Raw genomic sequence first — 24,480 nt, 5'->3', positions numbered from 1 at the left:
GTGAACAGCTTGCTCTCAGTGTGGAAGAGTCTTCATTTCGTCCACCCTGGACGATAAAATGTGGGCCGTTCAAAAGTGTGTAACTGTCCATAGTGCAACCCCGTACAGGGGTGCCAGGACTGGACGCACTCTTTCATACCACAAAGGGCTTGCAATGCGATGACTAATCTTTACGGACGCTGAAATGGAAGGAATGCGAGGAAGCCCCCAGTAACCTCTGGCACTGAGGTCACTCCCTTTGGGATAGTTTGAAGCAAAGGAATAATAGGGACCTTGTTGGTGTCCAGATGTTTGTGGGACACAAAAAATTACTCATAAAAGTGCACTGGTGACACCTAGGAGGTCTTACATATGACCTCTGGGAAGGTACTACACCTTCAAAAGTATTATAATACATGTAATACTTCGATTTTGTGTATTATAATACAGATACAAATACATTTCAAAAATGAGTATTATAATACATAATACAAATACTCAAAAGTATTACAGTAATAGTATTATAATACAAAGTATTACTATTACTGCCCACCCCTGCAAGAGGAGACCGCAAAATTCGGATACGGCGGCAGCAATGCCTTTTAATACGGGCGACACTCCCTGTATCATGGATCGAAAGAAAGAAAGTTATCAGTGGCTTGTGCAATGCTATTCTGCTGGAGTTATAGCACAGGCGATCGCCAATTCAGAAAACGTGGCAGCAGAGCCCTCTTCGACGAGCAAAACCCCTTGTGTCATGCTGCCAAAGACTTATTACCAACTTATACTTATATATAACTTATATATCAACAACTTATACTATGCCATTCTACCGCAACCATAACACAGGCGACCGCAAATATCGGAAAAGGATGCAGCCTAGCCGTTCAAAACGGGCGAGACCCCTTGTATCATGCTGCGAATGACATGTCATCAATGGCTTGTGCTATGCCCTTCTTCTGGGATTGCAACAGAGGCTATTGCAAAATACGGAAAATGCGGCAGCAGAGCCCTTTAAAACGGTCGATACCCCATGTATCATAGTTCCAAAGCCATATACGTATTCGCAACGGCTTATGCTATTGCCATTCTACTGGAATTATAACGGACGCGGCCGCAAACTCCATAAAAGGCTGCAGCAGAGTCCTTTACAATGAGTCTAATGGCTTGTATCACGGCGCCAAAAAGATACTATGAACAGCCTGTACTGGGATTGTAACAGAGGCTACCGCAACGTTCGGCAGCACATCGAGCCCTTTAAAACGTACGAAGCCCCTTTAATCGTGGTGCCAGGGCGTACCTGTTTCCCCTGTAGATGGAGAGGTCGCGTTTGAAGGAACTGCTTCCAAAACGACACTCGCGATGGCAAAAAAAAAAAAAGAAAAAAAGAAAAGAAATAAAATGCTATCAAATTTGGGGCTTAATATCAGCTCATATAAAAGTAATATCAAAAATGTCTTAAGCTAGTTTCACAGAATGTATACATGAAATCCAGATTTCGGAGTTTGAGCCCCGTACCATTTTCCCTTTTGCACCCTGAGAGGTCGCGTTTTACAAAATCGCTTCCGAAATGACACTAGAAATTACCAAATGGCCAATTTAATCAACTTCGGGGCTTAATATCATTTGATATAACAATAATATTACGGATGTCCTAAGCTGATTTTGTAATATGTATATGCGAAAGTAAGGTCACGGGGTTTGAAGCCCGTACCTTGTTCCCCTGTTGCACCCTGAGAAGTCGCGTTTGACAAAATCGCTTCCAGAACGGCACTCGAAGTGGCCCATTTCATAAAATTCGGGGCTATTGTGTAATACGTATATCTGAAAGTAAGATCACGGGGTTTGAACCCCATACCTTGTTCCCCTGTTGCACCCTGAGAGGCGACGTTTGACAAAATCGCTTCCACAACGGCACACGAAATGGCCAAATGGCCAGTTTGACCAAGTTCGGGGCTTAATATCATTTGATATAACAATAATATTAAATATGTCCTAAGGTGATTTTGTAATATGTACATGTGAAAGTAAGATCACGGGGTTTAAACCCCGTATCTTGTTCCCCTGTTGCACACTGAAAGGTCGCGTTTGACGAAATCACTTTCAAAACGGCATTCGAAAAAGACAGTTTTATCAAGTTTAATATTATTTATTTATTTATTTGAAAGATACTGCCGGCCATCTCTTGATGGCCATGGCAGAGGAGGCGAGTACACTACATACAACACATACAACATACAGCTATACACAGTGCAAAATGTCAAGCGTTAAACATCTGAAGGCAAGAAAGAAAGTTAGTCTACAAGACCTTGTAAAAACTGGGTTGGTGATGAAATTTGTGTAACACAAGAGGGCAATTTGTTCCATTCTCGTACTGTGCGAGGAAAAAAAGAAAATTTAGACACATCTTTATTGCAACGAAACTCACGGATTAATTTACTATGTTTCAGTCTTGTGGATCGGCTCGAATTGTAAGTTAAGTAATCGCAGAACTTGAGCCCATTAGTACCGCTGACTATATCGTGCAAAAACTTGAGACGCCGAATTTTCCTTCGTTGAGCCAAGCTTGGCAAACCAGATTTAGCATAGAGTGAAGTCGAAGATGTGTGCTGACCATATGCATTATATATAAATCGAAGGGCTTTTTTCTGCACAGATTCTAGCATGTTAGTATGCGTCTGTACGTAGGGATCCCAAAGAATATCCGCGTACTCTAAAATTGGCCGCACTAACGTAGTGTAAGCCGTCAGCTTCGTTGCAGGCGTACAGTGGCGCATCGTCCTCCTCAGTGACCAAAGTTTACGGGATGCTTTGGTAGCAACTTGTTCAACATGCTCGGCCCAGCTTAGGTTTGATGCTATTGATACACCAAGGTATTTTTGGTTCTCCACTTTACTCAACACAGTAGTGTTAATGCTATACGGAAAGGACAATGACGTTTTCTTCGTTGTAACACACATGAACACACACTTTTTCACATTGAGCTCCATCTGCCACATTTCACACCACGTAACAATAGATTGCACACAGTTGTTCAATTTGACTTGGTCGTTAGTAGTGTTTATACTAGAATACAAAATGCAATCATTAGCAAAGAAACGACACTGGATTCCCGGAATGGCGATGCAGAGGTCATTTATAAAAATTAGAAACAACAACGGTCCAAGCACGGACCCCTGTGGTACTCCGGAGAGAACTGCCAAGGAATGCGAATGGGCTCCACCAACACTCACGAACTGTTTACGATTAGTAAGATAGGAGTGAAACCACTGCAGTATACGATCATTACTTATTATGTTTTTCAATTTATACAACAGCTTAGTGTGCGAAACTCTGTCGAATGCCTTTGATAGGTCTAAAAACACAACGTCCGTTTGACCACCTTTGTCTACAACAGAGGCAAAGTCATGAACTATGTGAACAAGTTGCGTAACTGTTGAGTAACCTCGCCTAAAGCCGTGCTGCTCTTTCACCAAGAAATCACTTTCTTCCAAAACGCTAATTATGTGTTTAAAGACAATGTGTTCCAGAACTTTGCTACTAGTACTTAGTAGTGATACCGGCCTGTAGTTAGTAATGTTTGATTTATCACCGCTTTTAAATATTGGTACCACTTTGGCTACCTTCCAGTCAGACGGGATTTCACCCGATCTTAAACTGGATTGGTAAATGATACAAAGAAACTTTGAACACCACTCTGCATACCGCTGTAAAAAAGCATTGGGTATCCCGTCTGGACCACACGCCTTCTTCGTGTCCAGCCGGAGGAGCCTATCTAAGACACCCTCTGTGAACACTTCGACATCGCTCAGACCAAAGCAGGTAGAAGAGAAAGGTGGTTCTGTACAGTCGTCGTTGGTGTACACAGAGGCAAACCACCCGTTGAATTCATCCGCGATTATCGCGCCGTCGACAACTGCCACCCCATTGAGTTTAATCTCTTTAATCTTATTGTCCTTTTTAACCAGATGACTCCAGAACCGTCTTGGATTATGTTTAAGAAAGTTGTGCATAGTAACATTAAAGAAGTGGAAACGAGAACGGCGTACTAGTAAACGCAATTTTTGACGCAATACCGGGAGTGAGCCTTTGTGCCCTGGATGGAACCTTTCTATCCTATTTATTTTACGTTTCAACTGTAAAATCTCACGCGTTACCCAAGGATTACGCTTCTTCCGCTTCACTGTGCGCAAAGGCACAAACTTTTCGATGCACTCCAGCGCCAAATTCTTAAAGAAAAGCCACCTTTTGTCAACAGAGACTGCGGTATCCTCACAAAGCACAACAAATCGGTCAAAAGATTCTTCCAGCATGTCCACAACATCAGTATCACTTGCCCTGCTGAAATCACGATATTTGTTGGTCTCAATATTTGTCCCCCAGTTAATTGACATGTTCAATGTGCAAACAACTGCATCGTGGTCAGATATTCCGTCTGCGATCGACACATCAATTAGCGTATTTGCTGCAGCGTAAGATAAGAAAACGAGGTCAATCAACGACTCGCCATCATTGGTCCTACGCGTGGGAGCATCTACCACCTGCGATAAGTTGTTATCAAAAGCAATATCAGTTAAGAGCCGAGAGTGTTCACGTCCGGCTGCAGGCAACATGTTTTTCCAGTCTATTAGCGGGAGGTTGAAGTCACCAGCCAAAATCACAGATGGAAATTCCTTAGATTTCGTGTCGAGAAAGTGGGACAATTCATGAAGTACATCTGTACTTGCTCGAGGGCACCTGTAGAATCCTCCCACCAAAATCGAACAGGTGTGACTCTTTACAGCAACCCAAACCATCTCGCACCCGATGAATATGAAAGCGATATAAAATAGAAAACGGTATCATTTGTATATTACTCACTCAACGTAAAGTTGTCTATTCTGTTGGAGATCCGGAAAAAATGACCGTCCGCCTTTCGAATTCCTTCAGACCGGCCGTACAGTCTCAGCGCATGCGTATTACGATAATACAGGGACATAGTCCGTCGAGCGCCTAGGAGGGGAACTCTGTCTGAGTCGCAACTTTGAAGGCCCTATAGGTGCGTCAGGATTAACACTCGCACATCGTGCCATGGTTGGTATGTTGCCTGGAGGACGTACTGACTAAAAATAGGCGATGACATTTCCAGAGTTTGACTGCCATTGTCGAAAAATCGTAGTCTAAACATGGGCTCTGTGCAAAAATCGACGGAATCCCCATAGGCGCAATGCATTAAAATTCATTTGGCTAGGGTGCACTAGGTTTACATTCTGCTAGCACCTTTCATGTCTCCAGGGGTTCTTTGCATGGTGTTCTTCTGTATTAGACGATGACGCTTCCCGCATAGCCGCTGAGCATAGTGGCGGAGCGCGCCGGCGGGAGGGGGGGGGGGGGGGGGGGGTGACCGGGAAATTTGGGATTGAATAATCATGTCATGTAGTTTTCGTTTCTGCAAACATGCTGTGTACGTGTCGCTTGCATAAACATACAGGGTGTCCCAGAAAACGTGTCATTGAATTATAATTAAAAAACTACACCACCTAGAGTCATGCGGTCAACGGTATTTGTTCTTACTGGGTTTTTGCCACCTCCTCATGTGAATGTCGTGTAACGTAAGTTTAATTATGTAAATTTTTGCAAGCTTAAGTCGGAATTTTGCCTAGTAAAGGTCACTTTTTTACCCCACCAATGTGAAGAGCGTGTCTAATTTACTCAAATTAATCATAATTGACAGGGATATTCAGGAGCTATCCCATCGGAAAAAATAGCCGAACATCATGCTCTACGGAGGTCGCACAGAATAGCGCACGATGAATTTTTCAGCGCAATCTGTGTCAGTCCGACGAAAGGAGGTTGGAAACCCAGCCCACCCCGGCATCGCAGAAAGAGATAACGCAGGCATGGTTTATCACGTCCGACTTTCGCTGGGATTATGCTTTCCCTCTCCCAATTTTAGGAACTTACTTTTTCTACTATCAGTCTGTGGGCTGGCTTCGGAACCTCCTTTCGTCGGACTGCGAGCGATTGCGCTCAGAAAGACATCGCGCGTTATGGTCCGGTGCTCCGAAAAGCATGACATTCGGCTATTTTTTCCGATGGGATAGCTCGTGAATATCACTGTCAATTATCATGAATTTGAGTGAATTCGGCACGCTCTTCATATTGGTGGGGTAAAAAAGTGACCTTCCCTTGGCAAATTTCTGAGTTCAGTTCGCAAATATTTGCATAATTAAACTTGGGGTTCATGACACTAACTTTACAAGGTGGCAAAAACCTAATAAGAACAAATGCCGTTGACCGCATTATTCTAGGTGGCGTAGTTTTTTTATTATAATTCAATGACACGTTTTCTGGGACACCCTGTATACCGCACAATGTTACACAATCAGCCAAGGCTCCGTCGTTTTTCTGCAACTTCCATTGCATTCGAGCAAACGCAACCCCCCCCCCCCAAAAAAAAAAAAAAAACGAAGAAGAAAAACGAGAGAAACAAGAAGCCACAACAAAAGACGAGAAGCAGAGCAGAAAGGAGAAAAATATGGCCAGAGAAATGCGCGACGTCATTTTACGTCATTGGCGACATAATAAAAAGTAGGGTCGCTAGTTGTCAGTTATTGATCCAGCGCCGGAGGTCACATGAGTTTTCCGCTACAATAGGCTTCTATGGCAGCTTCGTACCCCTGGCAGCGCGCCGGTAGCACAGATGTGGTAGCATGTTCAGACGTGTCTGCGTGGGCGCGCCATGGGTTGGGAAAGCTGTGCGGAGGAGCGGCGGCCAAAGAATGCTGAGGCTGCGAGACGGTGCCGCCAAGAGGAAGAGGCGCGAGTTTGGCTGCAGATGCTGTCCTACGTTAGCGTAGTGTAGGTTCGTCTGAAGGGTTCTGTAGCGTTTGCAAAGGGGAGTTTCCAAAGGGTTTTCTAGTTTTAATGCTGGTGCATTACCGTCAGATCGACCAATGGATCGACCACGATTTTTTGTGTGTCTGTTATCTCCTAGCTAGAGTAATTAAACTAGCCTAAACTCGGAACCTGAGATGGCATTGTCATTCTCTGCTGATTCGCCGTTTTGTTGTAAAGTGCACCTGACCTGGACGTTGAGATCTCAGGTTTTTTATATACAGTCCATGCATGCTATTAGCCCAGCAGCGTATCCCGGGAAGAAACCTTAGTTCCTGTATTTTCTCTCCCACCTCCACACTTGTGGGCTCCAGTGAGGAACACTCGTTCGATTCTAAGATGGCAGAGAAGATAATCGCGTCCGTGTGGCCCGGGTTGGACGAGATGTTCAGGGTGAAGGCAGCAAAAGGTGACGGGAAAGCAGAATTTTAGTGTCTTTTTTGCCTTCCCAAACCAAAATGACTCAGTACATCCCACACGTCATACTCGAACTTGACGAAGCGTGCTCAGGTAAGCGTCTTCATTATTTTGGTTAGCTGTAGCAGTTACCGCATCGAGGATTATGTATTAAAGGCTTCTAACTAAAGGCTTTAACGTACGTACGTAAGGCTTAACGTTTAACGCATTACCTTAAAGGCTTTTCGCGACATTGGCTCGTGGAGCAGAACGTATTGTGTGTACCGTCAATAAATTTTCCTACCACAAAAAACTGACAAGTGCAGGCGTTCAAAGGTCACGAAATATGCAACACATTGCGATGGCATAATCCTGATATAAAGCCTCCAAAGACCAGAGAGGCAGGCACAGCAAAAAACAGAAAACAGCCATCAAAATGTTACCGATCAATTACTCCAGCAGCTCATGTCTAAGGTACAGCAGTACCGCTTATCGGCGGGCGGCGCGTGTGCGGAGGGTTGTCCGCGCGCTTACCGGCGGGGGGAGGGCTGCGCGTGCGCTTATCGTAGCGTATTTTTCAGCATGGGCCGACTTCCCTCACAGATTTTTTCCGCTACAACAGGTGTGCAGTGGGCGGTTTACATGCAAGTATAGACATGCAAAGGATAGCCATACACAAAAGTACAAGTGAAAATATATTTATTAAAGTCAATAGTGCCAGGTATTATGCTGTGACTCTGTGTCGAGGAGAAAAACCCAGCCAAAAAACCTGAAGCAAAAGAAACACAATACAATACACGTAACAAAGAATATACTTATTACAGGTACGATACAATAGCACTGAATAGGTATCACAGATCAAACACAATATTTTTTATTAACTGTAATCATACACACAAGTTTTCAATGAATCAGAATTAAAATGGAGTAGCACATTTAATCAAAGAAGATATTCTTAATCAATACGATTACAATCAAAATTACAAATTCTGTTATCAAAAGTCTGAGACGTGAGAACCATCATTGCATCACAAGAGTTTGAATTACAGTCTTAATTACAAGTTCTAATAGATGTAAGTAATTTCGAGCACAATATGGAAGCTAAGTTTAATATTCCAACATGACACAAATTTAATTAATCAGTTTCTTATGAAGTGAATAGCGCAGACATAAGGAAATAATTCGAATGAACACAATCAACAGATAGCGTTAATATAGAACCAAACCGACATATCCTCCAACATGTAGGGAAATAATAGCTACACAATACCATATCAAAACGAGAAACAGACACCATATTTAATCAAAGAAGATATTCTTAATCAATATGACTACAATCAAAATTTCAAGTTGTAATATCAAAAGTCTAATATTCCTATATGTGAGAACCATCATTGCAATAGCGGGAAGTTCCGATAGTTGTATGTAATTAATTGTGAACAGCAGAGACCCTGGAAGACCATGGGACACGAACGACAAGAACGACACGACCGCAAGAGGAAATAAAATCCATAACACCACATTTAATCAAAGAAGATATTCTTAATCAAAACAACAGAGGAGGAGAATAATCTATCATTTTAACTATCATAAAAACATCCTCGTCACACATCTAATCGAACACTATACAATTTTCATTCTAAGAGACACTACAGACCTTACTTTGTTTTATAAATCCAACACAGAAAATGGATATGTTAAAAATGAACATCACCACATAGCACGTTCCTAGTCAACAAACAGCTCTAATGATATCTGCCCTGATTTGTTGAAGACGGGTGCCGATAGATGTATGTAATTAATTGTGAACAGCAGAGACCCTGGAAGACCACGGAACACGAACGAGAAGAACGACACGAACACAAGAGGAAATAAAATATATACCACTACAAAGAAGAGATTCTTAATCAGTATGATTACAATCAAAATTACAAGTTGTATTATAAAAAGTCTAATATTCCTATACGTGAGAACCATCATTGCAATGATGGGGGAGGTTCTGATAGTTGTATGTAATTAACTGTGAACAGCAGAGACCCTACAAGACAATGGAACACGAACGACAAGAACGACACGAACACAAGAGGAAATAAAATCTATAACACTACAAAGAAGTTATTCTTAATCAAAACAACAGAGGAGAATAATCTATCATTTTAGCTATCATAAAATCATCCTCGTGGCATAATCTAATCGAACACTATACAATTTTCATTCTAAGAGACACTACAAACCTTACTTTGTTTTATAAATCCAACACCCAGGCACCATGAGAGGATCTCGGTTTTTCTTCAAAGCCGGGAGACATATTATCTCTCTGTCTATACGGCCAAATCACTGCGCATGCTATATCACTCAAAGGGTTGGGGGCTATATTCCTTTTCTTTCCTCAAGCAAACAGGGCGCTCTCGAGGTCAGATAAGATAGTACAAAGGCGATATATTTTATTGTGCAGGGCAAATAGATGCGGATATTATTCGCGGGGATCACTATCTCTTCACATCCATTCCTTGAAACGGAAGTCTTTCGTCAAAGTAGTGTGGGATCTGCTCCTGGAAGTAGCCTTCCCCACCGGGTTGTGGTCTAAATAACCGGTACGTTCCCTATCGCCAATCAAGAATGACTCCGACACCAGACTGGAATGCAACTTACATCATTTATTGGTCTCGGACAGGTCTTCCTCCTGCGCTGCTCCGGTCCCGAATGTCCCCTTTTCCCCGTCGCTCCCTCCCGTCTCACCTCCCACTGACCTCAATCCGCGCGACAGAACGGCACGTGCGGCGATCTTGGTCAGTGGAAGAAAACCTGCCCGGAGGGCAACTGAGGAGGTTGGGGGGCCTCAGACAAAGGGCCGCCCCCTCCTCGCGACCGCGTCACCACACTCCCCCCCACCTAAGGCCTCGACGCGGGGGGTTCCCCCAAAAAGTCCATGAGCTCCTGCTCAAATCCGGGGGGGTCCTGGGCCTTGGAGACGGGGGGCACCGGGCTGCTGGCGGCGGCAGAGAGGGGAGGGCGGTCCACAGGGCACAGGAGCCCCGGCCGAAACGCCTGCAGCACCCGCACTGCAGCCGCAATGGCGTCCTCCGGGTTCGGCAGTGCTGCCGGCGGGGTGGTAGCTGGGGGGGCCGACTCCGCTGACGGTGCCGCCCTGGAAGCCTCGGCGGCGCGGTGTCGCTCGCCCTGAACGTGGGTGGCCAGGTGGACGACGAGGCCGCCACACGATCGGCACAGGCGGTCTGCCTCCTCCTCGGTGTAGGTTGCTGGAGGCTCCGAGGGGTGCCTGTCCGACAGGAGGCGGCCGCGGAAGGTGGCAGCCACGGACCCAGGGTCGGCCCCGCGCAGTGGTCTCGGCTGGTCGCGCCACCGTCGCGACGAGACGAAGCAAGCCGTCTCGTCCCCGACGAGGGCTGTCCAGGTGGCGACGGAGTGCCGCGTCGGGGGGGCCTGGGCAACAGGTCTCGCCAGGTTCTTTCCGGGAGGCGCTCCCACACGCTTGCCCTTAGGCTTCGAGTGGACGCCGACTTGCTTTGAGGGACCAGAGGTCTTCTTAGGTGCCCTGGAAAGAGAAGGAAGTGCGGAAACACGAAATGTTATCGCGTGCGCAAACTGTGCGCGCGAGAACGCTGCTCCGCAGTCCGTGCCCCGCCGCGGGTAGGACATACCGGCCTACCGCGTTGTCTCAGGTTATAACTACCCAAGTTATCACGAGGGTGAGCCGGAGGGCAAATAGCTATGCCCGTAGCATCATCCTCCTGGTCGCGCTCATGATAGCGTTTCAAATCGCCGACGTGAACGGGACCAGCCTCCTCGGCCGTGTCCACACGACTGAGACGGTACGACAAGCGGGATAATCGGGAAATCACCCGAAAAGGTCCCTCCCAGCGCTGTGCCAGTGACGCTGTGAAACCTACAGCAGCGTTGCTCAACGGGTGTGTGCGCTTCAAGACCAAATCCCCTACTTCATATGACAGAGGACGGTGCCCCTTATCGTACTGACGCGCTTGTTCCGAGCGGGCGGCGTCCAAGCTCTCTCTTGCGGAATTCACCGCATCCGAGAGCCGACTACGCAGCTCGCTCGCGTACCTCGACAGATTCCGAGCAATCGGCTCCGTGCACTGTCTCAGTCCGTTCTCCAATGGGAAAGCAACCTCCTTCCCAAAGTTAAGGTATGCCGGGGAAAACCCCGTTGACCTGTTTACTGTCGTCCTGGTTGCAAATCCCAACTCAGTAAGACGCACATCCCAATCCTTGTGCCTGTCGGTTAGAGCTACCAACATATGCTTAAGGTTGCGATTCACTCTTTCAGTAATGTTCGCCTGGGGATGATACGGCGTCGTTCTCTTGTGCTGAATACCAAGTGCAGCACAAGAGTCGACAAAGACTCGGCCAGTGAAATAACTGGCGTTGTCAGTGATCAACTGTGCCGGAAAACCGAACCGGGAAAAAGTCTCCATCAGCCGGTCCCATATCCGCTCCGACACCAGCTTCCTAAGCGGGAATAACTCCACCCACTTGGAAAAGTGGTCAGTAACCACCAACAGGTACTGATTCCCCCGTGGACTTCTGGGAAATGGACCCATTACGTCACACGCTACTATGTGCCAGGGGTAGCTACTGACTACTGGCTGCATGAACCCTGGGGGTTTACCACCCCTTGGTTTTGCTTTCTGGCACACGGGGCAGCTCCGGGTAAAGCGCATAACATCCTGCCTCATCCCCGGCCAGGTCGCGACGCGGCATAACTTATGAAAAGTCTTGCTGCCACTGCCGTGACCCGCAAGGGCTGAGTCATGGAAATAACGCATAAACGCCCTTCGCAATTTCCTGGGAACTACGACCTTGAAGGGGGAAACACTCTCGTCCTCCTCGTCTAACCCGGGCACATATCGCAGCAAAAGCCCGTCCTCACTCAAGAGATATGAGTCGAGGCACCCGTCGTCATCCCTGCCAGCGTTACCGGTGTCAGCTGCGCTATTATCCGCCAGCTTTTCCGACACCCGCTGACATAAACCGTCCGACTTCTGTGCCTCTAAGAGCTTTTCCCTGCTTACGATCGTGCCACAAGACAAGGAGTTACCTGCCCGATTCAAACCAATCGCGGCCACGAGATCCCCTTCCTCGGTCTGCCGTTCCACGCCTTCCGGGAGATTAGCGTAATCGCACGCGCACCCAATCTCCCCTTCTCTCTCTTCCGCTGGGAGAGAGGACCTCCCGCGTCTAGCGGCTCTAACCAGGTCCAAGTCACCCACACAACCGGTCGATGACCTGCCCTGACACTGAGGTTCCTGCTGTAATTCACAGCTGTAACCCAGTGGCGCACGGGACAAAGCGTCTGCCACTTTGTTCGCGTTTCCTTTCAGGTATTCTACATGGTAGGAATAGCCCTGAAGTGCTAACGCCCAGCGTGCTAATCTGCCTGACGGTTTCTTCAACCGCTGCAGCCAGGAGAGTGCTTGGTGGTCGGTCTGAATGGTAAAAGTTGTCCCATCCAAATACATGTCGAACTTTTTCAAACCAAACATTACCGCCAAGCACTCCTTCTCCGTAACGGAATAGTTCATCTCCGCCGGCGACAGTGTGCGACTAGCGAACCCGACCGGGCATAGACCACCGTCGTGTTCCTGTAGCAACACTGCACCAAGCCCGTAATCGCTTGCATCAGTTTGCATAACGAACGGCTTGTTAAGATCTGGCAACCACAATTTAGCTGTATCCGCTATAGCTTGTGATAAGGAGCGAAACGCCTCCTCCTGCCTAGGCCCCCAAGCCCACTGGGAATTCTTCCGCAGTAGCTCGTACAGTGGTTTTGCTAAGGACGCGCAATGCGGGATGAACTGGCGATAGAAGCCAACCATTCCTAGGAACCTCTGAAGGCTCTTGACGTCATGCGGACGAGGATACTCGAGTATGGCCCTCAATTTATCCTCATTCGGACTTAGCGTACCAAGATCAACTACAAAACCAAGGAGATCCACCTTGGGGGATGCAAGCTGAACTTTGCCGGGATTAATGGTCAACCCCGCGTCCCTCATCCGACTTAGCACATTGCCCAAGTGAACGAGATGCTCATCGAACGACTTAGAAAATACCACTACGTCGTCCATGTAAGCCATGGCGTAATTGAACTTCGCGTCATCCAGCACGACGTCCATTAGCCTCTGGAAACTAGCGGGCGAGTTGGACAATCCAAAAGGGAGTCTCGTAAATTCAAACAAGCCTCTGTGACACGTGAATGCCGTCTTTTGGATATCCTCCTCCCCTACAGGAATCTGCAGAAAGCCCCTGCTACAGTCCAAAATCGTGAACACGCTGGCATTCCCCAACGCGTACATGATCGACTCGATGGACGGAAAAGGATAAGCATCTCTGACCGTCACGGCGTTTAACTGGCGATAATCCACACACAGCCTTGCCGTCCCATCTTTTTTAGGTGCCAGCACCACCGGGAAAGCCCAGGGGCTCTGCGACCGCCTAACCGCGCCTGTCGCAATCATCTCATCCAGCGCCGCGTCAAGGAGATCCCTCTTACGCGCGCTGAGGGGCCTGGGGTTACACCGCCAGGGCCTCGCAGTACCAGTATCAATCCGATGTTCTAGAACATCGGTTGTTCCTGGGTGCTCCGTAAACATTTCGGAAAAGGGCAGTAAAGCGTCCAAAAGCCTGGCGCGCTCAACTCCTCTGCCCCCGAAAGACGCTACCACCCGCTCGATATCCTGTGGTATTCTCCCCACAGTTTGCACAAGCTTAGTTTCTGACGAGTGGGTATCCACACGACTGGTTAAACGGCCAGTCGGTGAAGGAGAGGCGAAAGGAATCAGTGGGCTTAGCGGTCCCCCACACCGATATCCGTTTGCCTTTAAATCGAGAATCAATCCCTCTCGGACAATGAAATCTCGTCCCAAAATAACTGGGATTGACAGCCCTGACAGGTAAATGAACCGTTGTCTGCACCGTCCCCCGTTAAAGCGCATTGTAAGTCTCACTGCGCCTGTAGCACTGGACATTCCCGATGCTAACCGCAATGGGATATCAACCTTCCTGACGCGGACATTTCGTTCACGACAGTGCGCGTACACGGCGTCTCCGATTAGCGAGAGCGTGGCACCGGTATCCACCAGGCCAATGTACTCTTTCCCAGCTATTGTTACGCCTATGTACGGACCGAACACAGGAGCAGACTCCTGAACTCTACAAGCTATTGGGGCGAAAACTGATCCATCCTCGGCAAAAGACTGCGGCGAGGTATGAAACACACGCCCCGAGCTCTCTCTGACTGCCGACGACGGATTAGGGCTAACCCCAACTGCCGCCGCCGGCGTTACTAGTTTCCCTGCGCCGAGCGGAAATTTCCCCGACGCACAGGACAGTCACGCTTGTAATGCCCTGGTTGATTACAGCCATAGCATCTGGGCTGCGCCCGCCCGCGGTCCGCCTGTGGCATTCTGCTACTGGGGTCCCTCTCTACCTGGTTCTGCCTATCCTGAACCCTCCGAGCAGTGGATGTTCCACTCCTCGGACCGTCGCGTGAGTTTTCGCCAAACCCCGCGCGGCGCCTCTGTTCAAAGGAGAAAGGATCCAGGGAGCGCGGCGGGACGATGACGTCCGACCGGCTTCCCGCGTCCGCAACCAAGGACGTCGCTTCCCTTCCCCGTGGAACGGAGTCCTTCACACCCGCCCAAGCGCAACCCGGCTCAACTGATAGTTCCGGGCGCGGTGGAGGTTGGTACCGCAATTCAGACAATAAATCAGCCTGAATCACACGAGCCTCTCGTGCAAGCGCATCAAGATTCTCGAAATTTCGCCCCCGTAGATACGGACGGAAGCTAGGATGGCTCTGCCGTATAACACGCGAAACCTTATCCTGATCTGTGGCCGTCGGGTCGGCCCTATCGTAGAGCTCTTGAATTGCGCGCACAAATTCAATGAGACTCTCGTCGGCGTGCTGTGTGCGAAAAGCTAACTCTTCGCGCACACGCATTGCGTAGCCGGGTGGCAAAAATTCCTCCCTAAAACGCTGCCGGAAGTCCGCCATCGAGGTGAAAGGCTTCTGCAGCCTTCGCCATCGAGCGGCGTCCCCCACTAGAGCTACTGGCAAGACCTGCCCTAGCACTACCTCGTCGGACGCTCTAGATGCAACCTGATAGGTCTCCATCTCCAATAGGAAGTCAGCTACCGACTTTCTATCAGAGTATCCCGAGTACGTCGGAATTGTCATACTCGGGTGGAGCCGTGGGGGAAAAGTAGAATGCGGGCTAGTCTGCGCCGCATTCAACTGCTGGGTCAATGAAGCGACAATATTTGTCACTTGCAGCAATAAGCTAGCGGTATCAACCGCTTGTGGAGTGGGGAGAGGTGGAAGCCCACCTGCCCCCGTGTTGGTTCCGGCATCGCCGTTGCCGCCACGTGCTCCTGCCTCGCCGGGGTTAATAGTGTCCCCGTTTGTTGCTGACCCGGACTGATTTTCCATGGATCGCGTATGCACTACCATGCCACGAGGCGCCTAACACCCGTGTTCCCCCAAAATCCTAACAGGGCCCCCAAAATGTAGAGCGCTCAGAACCACTCTCAATTGACGACAAAGGAACGTAGGCCTACGTTGGGCGCCAGATGTGGGATCTGCTCCTGGAAGTAGCCTTCCCCACCGGGTTGTGGTCTAAATAACCGGTACGTTCCCTATCGCCAATCAAGAATGACTCCGACACCAGACTGGAATGCAACTTACATCATTTATTGGTCTCGGACAGGTCTTCCTCCTGCGCTGCTCCGGTCCCGAATGTCCCCTTTTCCCCGTCGCTCCCTCCCGTCTCACCTCCCACTGACCTCAATCCGCGCGACAGAACGGCACGTGCGGCGATCTTGGTCAGTGGAAGAAAACCTGCCCGGAGGGCAACTGAGGAGGTTGGGGGGCCTCAGACAAAGGGCCGCCCCCTCCTCGCGACCGCGTCACCACAGTAGATGACAAGCCGGCTAAGTTTGTACAGAGGCAATATTTTTTATTGAACATGTAGAGAAAGTCCGAAGTATTCAATGATAGAAACGATACCCAATCAGAAACGAGAAACAAATTTAATTACATCATTTTTGTAATATCGTGAAAGTTCTATACAAATGAACCTGGGGCTACATTCCTTTTCATTCCTCAAGCAAACAGGGCGCTCTCGAGGTCAGATAAGATAGTACAAAGGCGATATATTTTATTGTGCAGCGCAAATACATGCCGATATTATTCGTGGGGATCACTATCTTTTCGCATCCTTTCCTTGAAACGGAAGTCTTTCGCCAAAGTGGATGGCATAGTCGGCTAAGTTTGTACTGCAATATTTTTTATTGAACATGTAGAGAAAGTAAGTCCAAAATTATGAAATTATAGCAACAATACTCAATCAAAAACGATAAACAAATTTAATTACATCAATTTTTGTAATATCTTGCAACAGAAAGTTCTATATAGATGAACCACACAGAAATATCAAATATGAAATGCAACTCAGAGATATGAGGCATTCCCAACTCAGGTATTATTTTTACTGATGTCAATCGAGTGATCAATTGAAACAAATACAAGACAATACTTATTTCAGGCAGTAACTTTCTAAGCAAGTGAGAAATATTTAAAAGTTTTCCTATAGAGGAAATCGACAGAAACAATTAATACATCATGAATACATAATGCCCAACTCATAGAATATCGATCGAGTGAGCACCTGGAAAAAAGTAAAACAATAATTAATTCGGACAAATCATTTCTAAGCAAGCAGCGTGGATACACCACAGAATCTGTACAGAAACTTGTCATTTCAATGAATAAACAAGATCAACTAGTGGGTTCAAGCGATAAAGTGAGTGATGAAAGCCGATGACCCCAACACCAACATCAAGTTATGGAAGGGAGGGTTCTAGCATGGTCTTGTACATAGAATCATTGAAAGCACACGTTGTTTCTTACTCATCATATCCTTTTGTAAATGGACCACCGGACGATTTTCATGTAATACTGTCTTGTACGCCATTCAAGAATCTTCATACAAAGAAAGGAAACATCAATAAGAGATTGTGCAAGTTCATCGCAACAAAGTGCAAGTTGCTGAAGCGATACAAATGCGGCGACAACGTATCGATTGCATTAATCAACGCTGGATTCAAGCGACCGATAATAACACATCATTATATAATACATTCCGAATTCATCAATCAAGACAACAAACGAAAACTTCAGAGTTTGGAATAGGAGAATTGTAATTTATCGAAATAAACAAGCATATAACTGAAATAATAAATGTAATCTTTGTCATCAATATAATGCAATATAATGAATTCTACGCATCACAATGAAGAACACTTTGCATTTAGCATGGCAAGATTGAGAACAATGATCGCTATGGAAACGAATATTCCACACCATGTGTAAGAATTCTCATATGGAATCAGAGCTGACCATCCAATAGGTTTTACCCGACTGCACTCTGTACAACTTCAACACCCAAAGGATAGAATTAATTGGAAATTAAAGTAAGGCCTTTCCATTTGTAGTGCCCGGATGCTATAACACTAAAATAAGGTGATAGTTTTTCAGTATGGCTACGGGAAACCTCGAGTACATTTCGTGAATTGGATCTACGTTTATGTGTGACCTGTGCTAATCTGCTTATTATAATTAAGATAACATATCTTCAATTGTGGTTATGCATAATGCTCATCTTCATTGTATATTCGTTAAGCATTTCTGATGACAGTTGTGTGATCCGCTTCTCCCAAAATCTGATTGCCACTTAAAATTTATTTCATATACGTTTGTGTGCTGTGTGCTAGGAAGATTACGTGATTAGAAATGTAGACTTCGCCTGTACATCATGCTTGTAAAATCCTCCATTTGCAGAGCGGCATTAGATAATAGGATCCTTTCAACATATCTTGTCAAAAGATTTTATAGACATACTTTGAATTATACATTTGTCGTTTGCTTATGGATAAGAGGTCTAGTCCAGCTGTTTGAGAGCTATATATGCATTGTGGAATTTTATTCATGAAATATGATAAGTTTTCACAGAAGATTAGTGTTCCTCTTTTGTAATCAAAGAATGATGTATCATGCCTCTAAATTTCAATTACTGGTCCTTCTCCGGCAATTCTATCCTTCGGGTGTTGAAGTTGTACAGAGTGTAGTCGGGTAAAATCTATTTGATGGTCAGCTCTGATTCCATATGAGAATTCTTACACATGGTGTGAAATATTCGTTTCCTTAGCGATCATTGTTCTCAATCTAGCCATGCTAAATGCAAAGTGTTCTTCATTGTGATGCGTAGAATTCATTATATTGATGAGAAAGATTACATTTATTATTTCAGTTATATGCTTGTTTATTTCGATAAATTACAATTGTCCTATTCCAAACTCTGAAGTTTTCATTTGTTGTCTTGATTGATGAATTCGGAATGTATTACATAATGATGTCTTATTATCGGTCTCTTGAACCCAGCGTTGATTAATGCAATCGATATGTTGTCGCCGCATTTGTATCGCTTCAGCAACTTGCACTTCACTTTGTTGCGATGAACTTGCACAATCTCTTATTGATGTTTCCTTTCTTTGAATGAAGATTTTTGAATGGCGTACAGGACAGTATTAGATGAAAATCGTCCGGGGGTCCACCACAGTTGATATGTTCGTTGAGTTTCAACAAGAGATGATACATCAGACCTTGTACAACAATATTGAACTTCTGCTCACTCGACATCGTTGCAAGAACTGGTAGAAGAAAATAATTGCGTTGCCGTGGTAGTGGAACATATGTGATACGATTTCTATGTACTTTCCATCAGAATAGTTAGGTGTAATTTCAAGAAATCCGTAATGAATCGTGCGATATAAACCACTTGTATATGATAATTCGATGTGACTGCGTTCTTGATGAACGCAATGCCCATTGCAATCATTACAATTACATCTGTTCTAGTGTACTTCAATTCTTCTTTAGCAAACCTCAAAAACTCCACCATCAATCCCAGTGGCTCTTCCGACGTTGATGTGCAGATATTTTTATAACTATTGTAGATTCGGCATACAAATTCTTGCACCTTAAATAATAATTGGGTGTTTTACATCGCGAGACAACTGAGATCATGAGCGACGCCACAGCGGTCGGTCTTCGGATTGCTTTTGCCCACCTGAGGGTCCTGTAACGTGCGATGAAAGCTCATTACATGGCACGCCGTATTTAACGTCTCTCGCGGAAGACGGCGTGTCTAAGCAACTTGTGTAGCGCATCGTCTTCATCCTCTGCATTCTCATCGGTATCGTCCGCTCGACAACCGCGAGAGCAGGACTTGCAGTTACGAGCTGCTGAGTCCGCCCGATACAAAGGGAACGGTCCCAAGATCATCATCATCGTTTGCTGCCGTCAAGTACTTCCGCTACTTTCTGGAAGGCAGATCTTTCATACTTTATACGGATCATAAGCCACTCGTCCACGCCTTTCGAGCTAGCCGTCAAAGCCACTCAGTCCGGGAAATCCGACAGCTAGCCTTCCTGGCGGAATTCCAAGTGACGTTCGCCCACATCAGCGGCCAGGCTAACGTACCCGCTGACGCATTCAGCCATATCAACGCTTTTCCGCCCGAAATCTTTTCGCTTGAACGTCTCGCATCTGAACAGCGCGCCGACGAAGAGCTCAGGGCGCTTCGTGCGTCCAAGCAAACATCGCTACAGTTGGAAGAGGTCGATCTTCCCGGCACCGCCTCCACCATCATATGCGACGTGTCAACCGGCGTTCATCGGCCGTTCGTCCCATCCAGTCTCCGCCGACAAACCTTCCACGCCCTTCATGACGTTTCCCATCTGGGTATTCGTGCAACCAGACGCCTGCTCGGCGACCGCTACGTCTGGCCGGGCATGGCCAAGGACATCGACGTGTGGACCTCTCGCTGTATCACCTGCCACCGAACAAAGATAGTCCTGCACACGCACTCGCCGCCCGGCAAGTTCCTTCCGCCGGACCGCAGATTTCAGATCATCCATATCGACCTTGTCGGTCCTCTACCTCAATCATCGGGATTCCGCTACATCCTCACCATGTTGGATCGTTTCACAAAATGGCCGGTTGCGGTTCCCATCATCGACATGCGTGCCGAGACCGTTGCCCGCGCTCTTCTCGCCGCCTCCCGATTTAAAAAATCACCAGAATTATTCTGGTGTTTCCTGATGTTCCTGGGGTTAACACTAGACTCTTTTGATGTTAGTAATGTGCACATCAACAATTTCTGGCGTGACACCAGGGTGATTCTGGTGCTGTCGAGTTCTCCTGATGTCAACACCAGAGTGGCCTACTACGACACCAGAATGATTCTGGTGCCTTCTAGAATGCTTGGTGTGCGCACTAGACAGGCGTAGTGTTTTAATGTGACCGTTAGGGCGGTCTGGTGTGGTTCACAGACACCAGACCTACAGGCGCCAGGGTACGAGCACTGCACGTTGTTACCATGAAAACCGCTATTTACAATGATCATGGGTTCCTTAGCGCAACTTCTTTTCCAAAGGGATGATAATTCGCATCGCAAATAATTCCCCCGAGTGTCGAAATTGACACGCTTTGCGGCTTTCACTCGAGTTTGAAAACGAAACTTTACGCTCTCATTGTCACATAAGACAACGACAGCGCCATCGGCATTAGTGTCTGTTTTGAACTCAACGAGCTGGGCGAGGTTTAGCGTTCCGTCCTGGTTTTCAACATAAAAACTGTGCACGAATGTGAATAGCTTTGAATATGTGTTTCTGAAGTTCTGCATTATATGTCGTACGTAGTTTGCTTTCCAACCTGTGCACAAGTGGAAGTATGAGAAAATACAAGAGATGCATTCGGGGCAGATGTGACGACTGGTTGTTGGTGTGACGTCTTTGAATGTGCATTTCGTCCGGCATCATGTGAACTGATTATTCATGGGATATGGACTACCAGAAAAGAGGACGGAAAGTGACTGCAGAGTTGATCAAGTATGCTATTCTAAATTATAACTGTGCCGCATGGGATATATTCGCACTCTCAGAAGAAATAACATTGCTCCTTTTTGTACTTTTATATTGTGGAGTGCATACTTCTCCTAAATGTGTATCATCAATGGTAGCAGTAATATAGACAGTTTTGTTACACGTGCTTGTCTGTTCCTATTTCCGATTCTTAGTATACTATATGCAAACAATTAGTAGCCTGCTAACAGCTGGGACACATTTGCAGTAGAAAGAAACCTTTGATATCTTGTTGTATTGTTGACTGGTTTGCCGAGTCGCTAACATTAATGAGTGCATCCCAAGCAGCTTTAGTACCGGAATAACGAGCAGACCGTGTTGGTTGAATGTTGCACATTCATGTATGTATGTATGGCAGGATCCCTTCGTGGTGTTTTATGATCGATGCTCCACTATTGAACATTATGCTGTTTCACGCATTCGATCCCGTGAGGTACTTGGCTCCTCAACGCCCTCACGAGGCTCTGAAAGCTGTGCATAGTTTTGAACGCTTAGAGAAAAACAAACAGGACAGCACTAACACCATGTTCGCGCTGTGGTGCCGCGCTTGCAGTGTCCTGCTTTCTCTCTCTTTTACACGTCTACAGCTATGCACAGCTTTTAGTGCATTGTGAGGTTCCTGACGGACCAAGTACATCACGGGATTGAACGCATGAGACATCATAATGTTCAACAGTGGAGCGTCACAGAACACCAGGGATCCTGGTGTGCAACACCAGAGCACACACATCAGAGGTCCTGGTGTGGAATATCAGAGAACAGACACTAGGAACACCAGGGAATTCTTATGCTAACATCAGAGAAGAAAGCACCAGGAATGTCCCAAATCACAGCCACCAAAAACACCAGAATGATTCTAGTGCTTTTTTCAATAGGGCTGGATCTGTCGATACGGGACCCCTGACCAACTCGAGTCTTCCCTCTTCCATGAGCCCTGCAGCCTTCTTGGCACGACGCGCACACGCACTACTGCCTACCACCCTTGTGCCATTGGTCTTGTAGAACGTTTTCACCGGCAGATGAAAAGCTGCTTCCGTGCCCTTCGCCATCCCGAAAAGTGGACCAGCGCTCTCCCACCCATTTTGCTGCACATCCGAGCATGCCTCAAGCCGGACCTGGGCTATGGTGGCTAGATGAATATTGTCTGGTGTGAGGAACGCCGCAGCCGAGGCGGCCCGTTCGCGGAAGACGCCGTCAGGTGGCGCGCCAACACGGATGTATGCGAAGATTCTCCCGAACGCTCCCGAAGCGCGTCTGCTGAACGGGCCGTTTTCGCCCGTGTGGCCGAGAAGTTTTGCGGAGGAAGGGAATAGTGAGGGGTAAATATCAATGGAAAACGAATAGCTTAAAACACATTGAAGATCGCTTATCCAAGCACGCAAAGGATCAGGTACTCAGTTTGGTATGTCCCATGCGTAGCTCGAACGTGACAAAGTGCTAACCTCCCTTTTCAACTTTTATATCTCTTTCTTTTATCAGGTTATTTTTTTTGTCCATTCTTACTTTTGGTTTTCTTTTTTTAATGTCATAACAACAAGGCCGGCTGATCTTTCTTTTTGTTCCTCGATGTATAAAGTTTCCTATCAGTCAGTGAAGACACGATCATCTCCAAATTTCAACCTAGCAATGTCAAAACAAGATTTATTATACACAGCAATAGAAATAACCTGTTTCGTCCCCTCATCATGATATATATGCACATACATATGCACACAATGAAAACAAAGAACATCTGTACACGAGTCTGAATGCTCACGTAAGTGTATTCACTGGAGACGCTCCTCCTTTGAAAGTTTCTGCTTCTGCTCCGCTCTGCGCGAGAACGGTTAATGCTCTTTACGAGGAAGTGCATTCTCATCACAGCATAGAATTTTACAATATCCATCGTGAAATATTCACCATGGGCTTGACTGCCAACATTTCCATAAGGCTCCCCCTAGCCAGTGTTGGGCAAAGTACAAAGTACTAGGCAAAGTACTTCAAGTATTCATCAAGTACATTGTGAATTTAATTTGTATCACTTTGCATTTCACTGTTTAGTATATGTGCCTTGCTTTCTTGGGCAAAACTTTAGCGAGCGTTCTTAACAAATGCTCTAATGCCATAAAGTCCTAGCTTAAGTGCTAACCTGTGAATATGAACTTAATCAGAAGACATAATTTGCAGTTACATGTAGAGAGGTAATCAGTCAACTGGGCTGTTCAGCGCTAAAATGACGGCAAGAGGACGAAAACACACAGATAGCGCTATCTGTGTGTTTTCGTCGTCTTGTTGTCATTTTAGCGCTTTTAGTAGGGTGCATTTTTGATACTCTTTTGTGACGTTTTGTCTGGAGTCCAGTTTGGGTACTTGAGTACTTGATTGGAAAGTACTCGGAAAAGAGTACTTTAAGTACGGTACAAAGTACACGGTTTAAAATGTACTTAAGGTAAAGTACAAGTACACAGAAATGTACTTAAAGTAGTTCTTAAGTACTTGTTACATCAAGTACTGCCCATCACTGCCCATAGCACATGCCATGACTTCTAGTATAGGCTGTCTGCATTCCCTTTACGACATGAAAAGAACCTTGTGAAGGTATCTTGTGAAAGTTTGGAGACAAGCTTGAAGAGTGTTTCTGAACAGTAGCGTAGGCCACCCATGTTGAATTCTTTAATGTACGATGACGGATGGTCTGCGCTCTGTTCGTTTTTGCACTTTGCTTTTTCTTCACACTGGCGTTAGATCTTCTCAAGGTTCACCATTCCACGAAACTGTGCACAGCCGACGATAAAATAAAGCACTTCAAAGACGCGACAGCATCGTTATCCCACCCTCTGATACGTCATGCACGAAAGAACTCCGCCCGGGGACTAGCCAGAGCGCTCAGACACTAGCATACATCCGTGGAGCAGCGCGCCTGGTGGCCGTCTTCCGCAAAAGGCCCGCTCCGTCGGGTAGGAGGCTGCGGCCGCTCCTCACACCAGACAGTATTCATCTAGCCACCATACCTGGGCTGTTCCGCCGCCGAGCTCGTTTTCGGCACGCCCCTACGCCTTCCGGCCGACCTCGTCACCCAGCAACCTCCCACCTCCTCTGAAACCCCGCCGCAAGCCACTCTGAGTACGTCTCGCTTTAATTTGTTAAAGCATGTTTTACATTGAAGGTGCAAGAATTTGTATGCCGAATCTACAATAGTTATAAAAATATCTGCACATCAATGTCGGAAGG

At 46.6% G+C, this 24,480-nt stretch overlaps 1 protein-coding gene across 1 annotated transcript; it reads right to left on the bottom strand.

The window, feature by feature from the left end:
• Positions 1-14,572: 14,572 nt before the first annotated feature.
• LOC135384734 (uncharacterized) lies at positions 14,573-15,718 on the bottom strand. The gene has a single exon (XM_064613923.1). It carries the CDS (start codon positions 15,716-15,718, stop codon positions 14,573-14,575), a length of 1,146 nt encoding a protein of 381 aa, XP_064469993.1.
• Positions 15,719-24,480: the final 8,762 nt, after the last annotated feature.

This window comes from Ornithodoros turicata, chromosome 2 (genome assembly GCF_037126465.1).
Source record: "Ornithodoros turicata isolate Travis chromosome 2, ASM3712646v1, whole genome shotgun sequence".
NCBI lineage: Eukaryota > Metazoa > Arthropoda > Arachnida > Ixodida > Argasidae > Ornithodoros > Ornithodoros turicata.
This window is presented reverse-complemented; position numbering and strand designations above follow the sequence as displayed.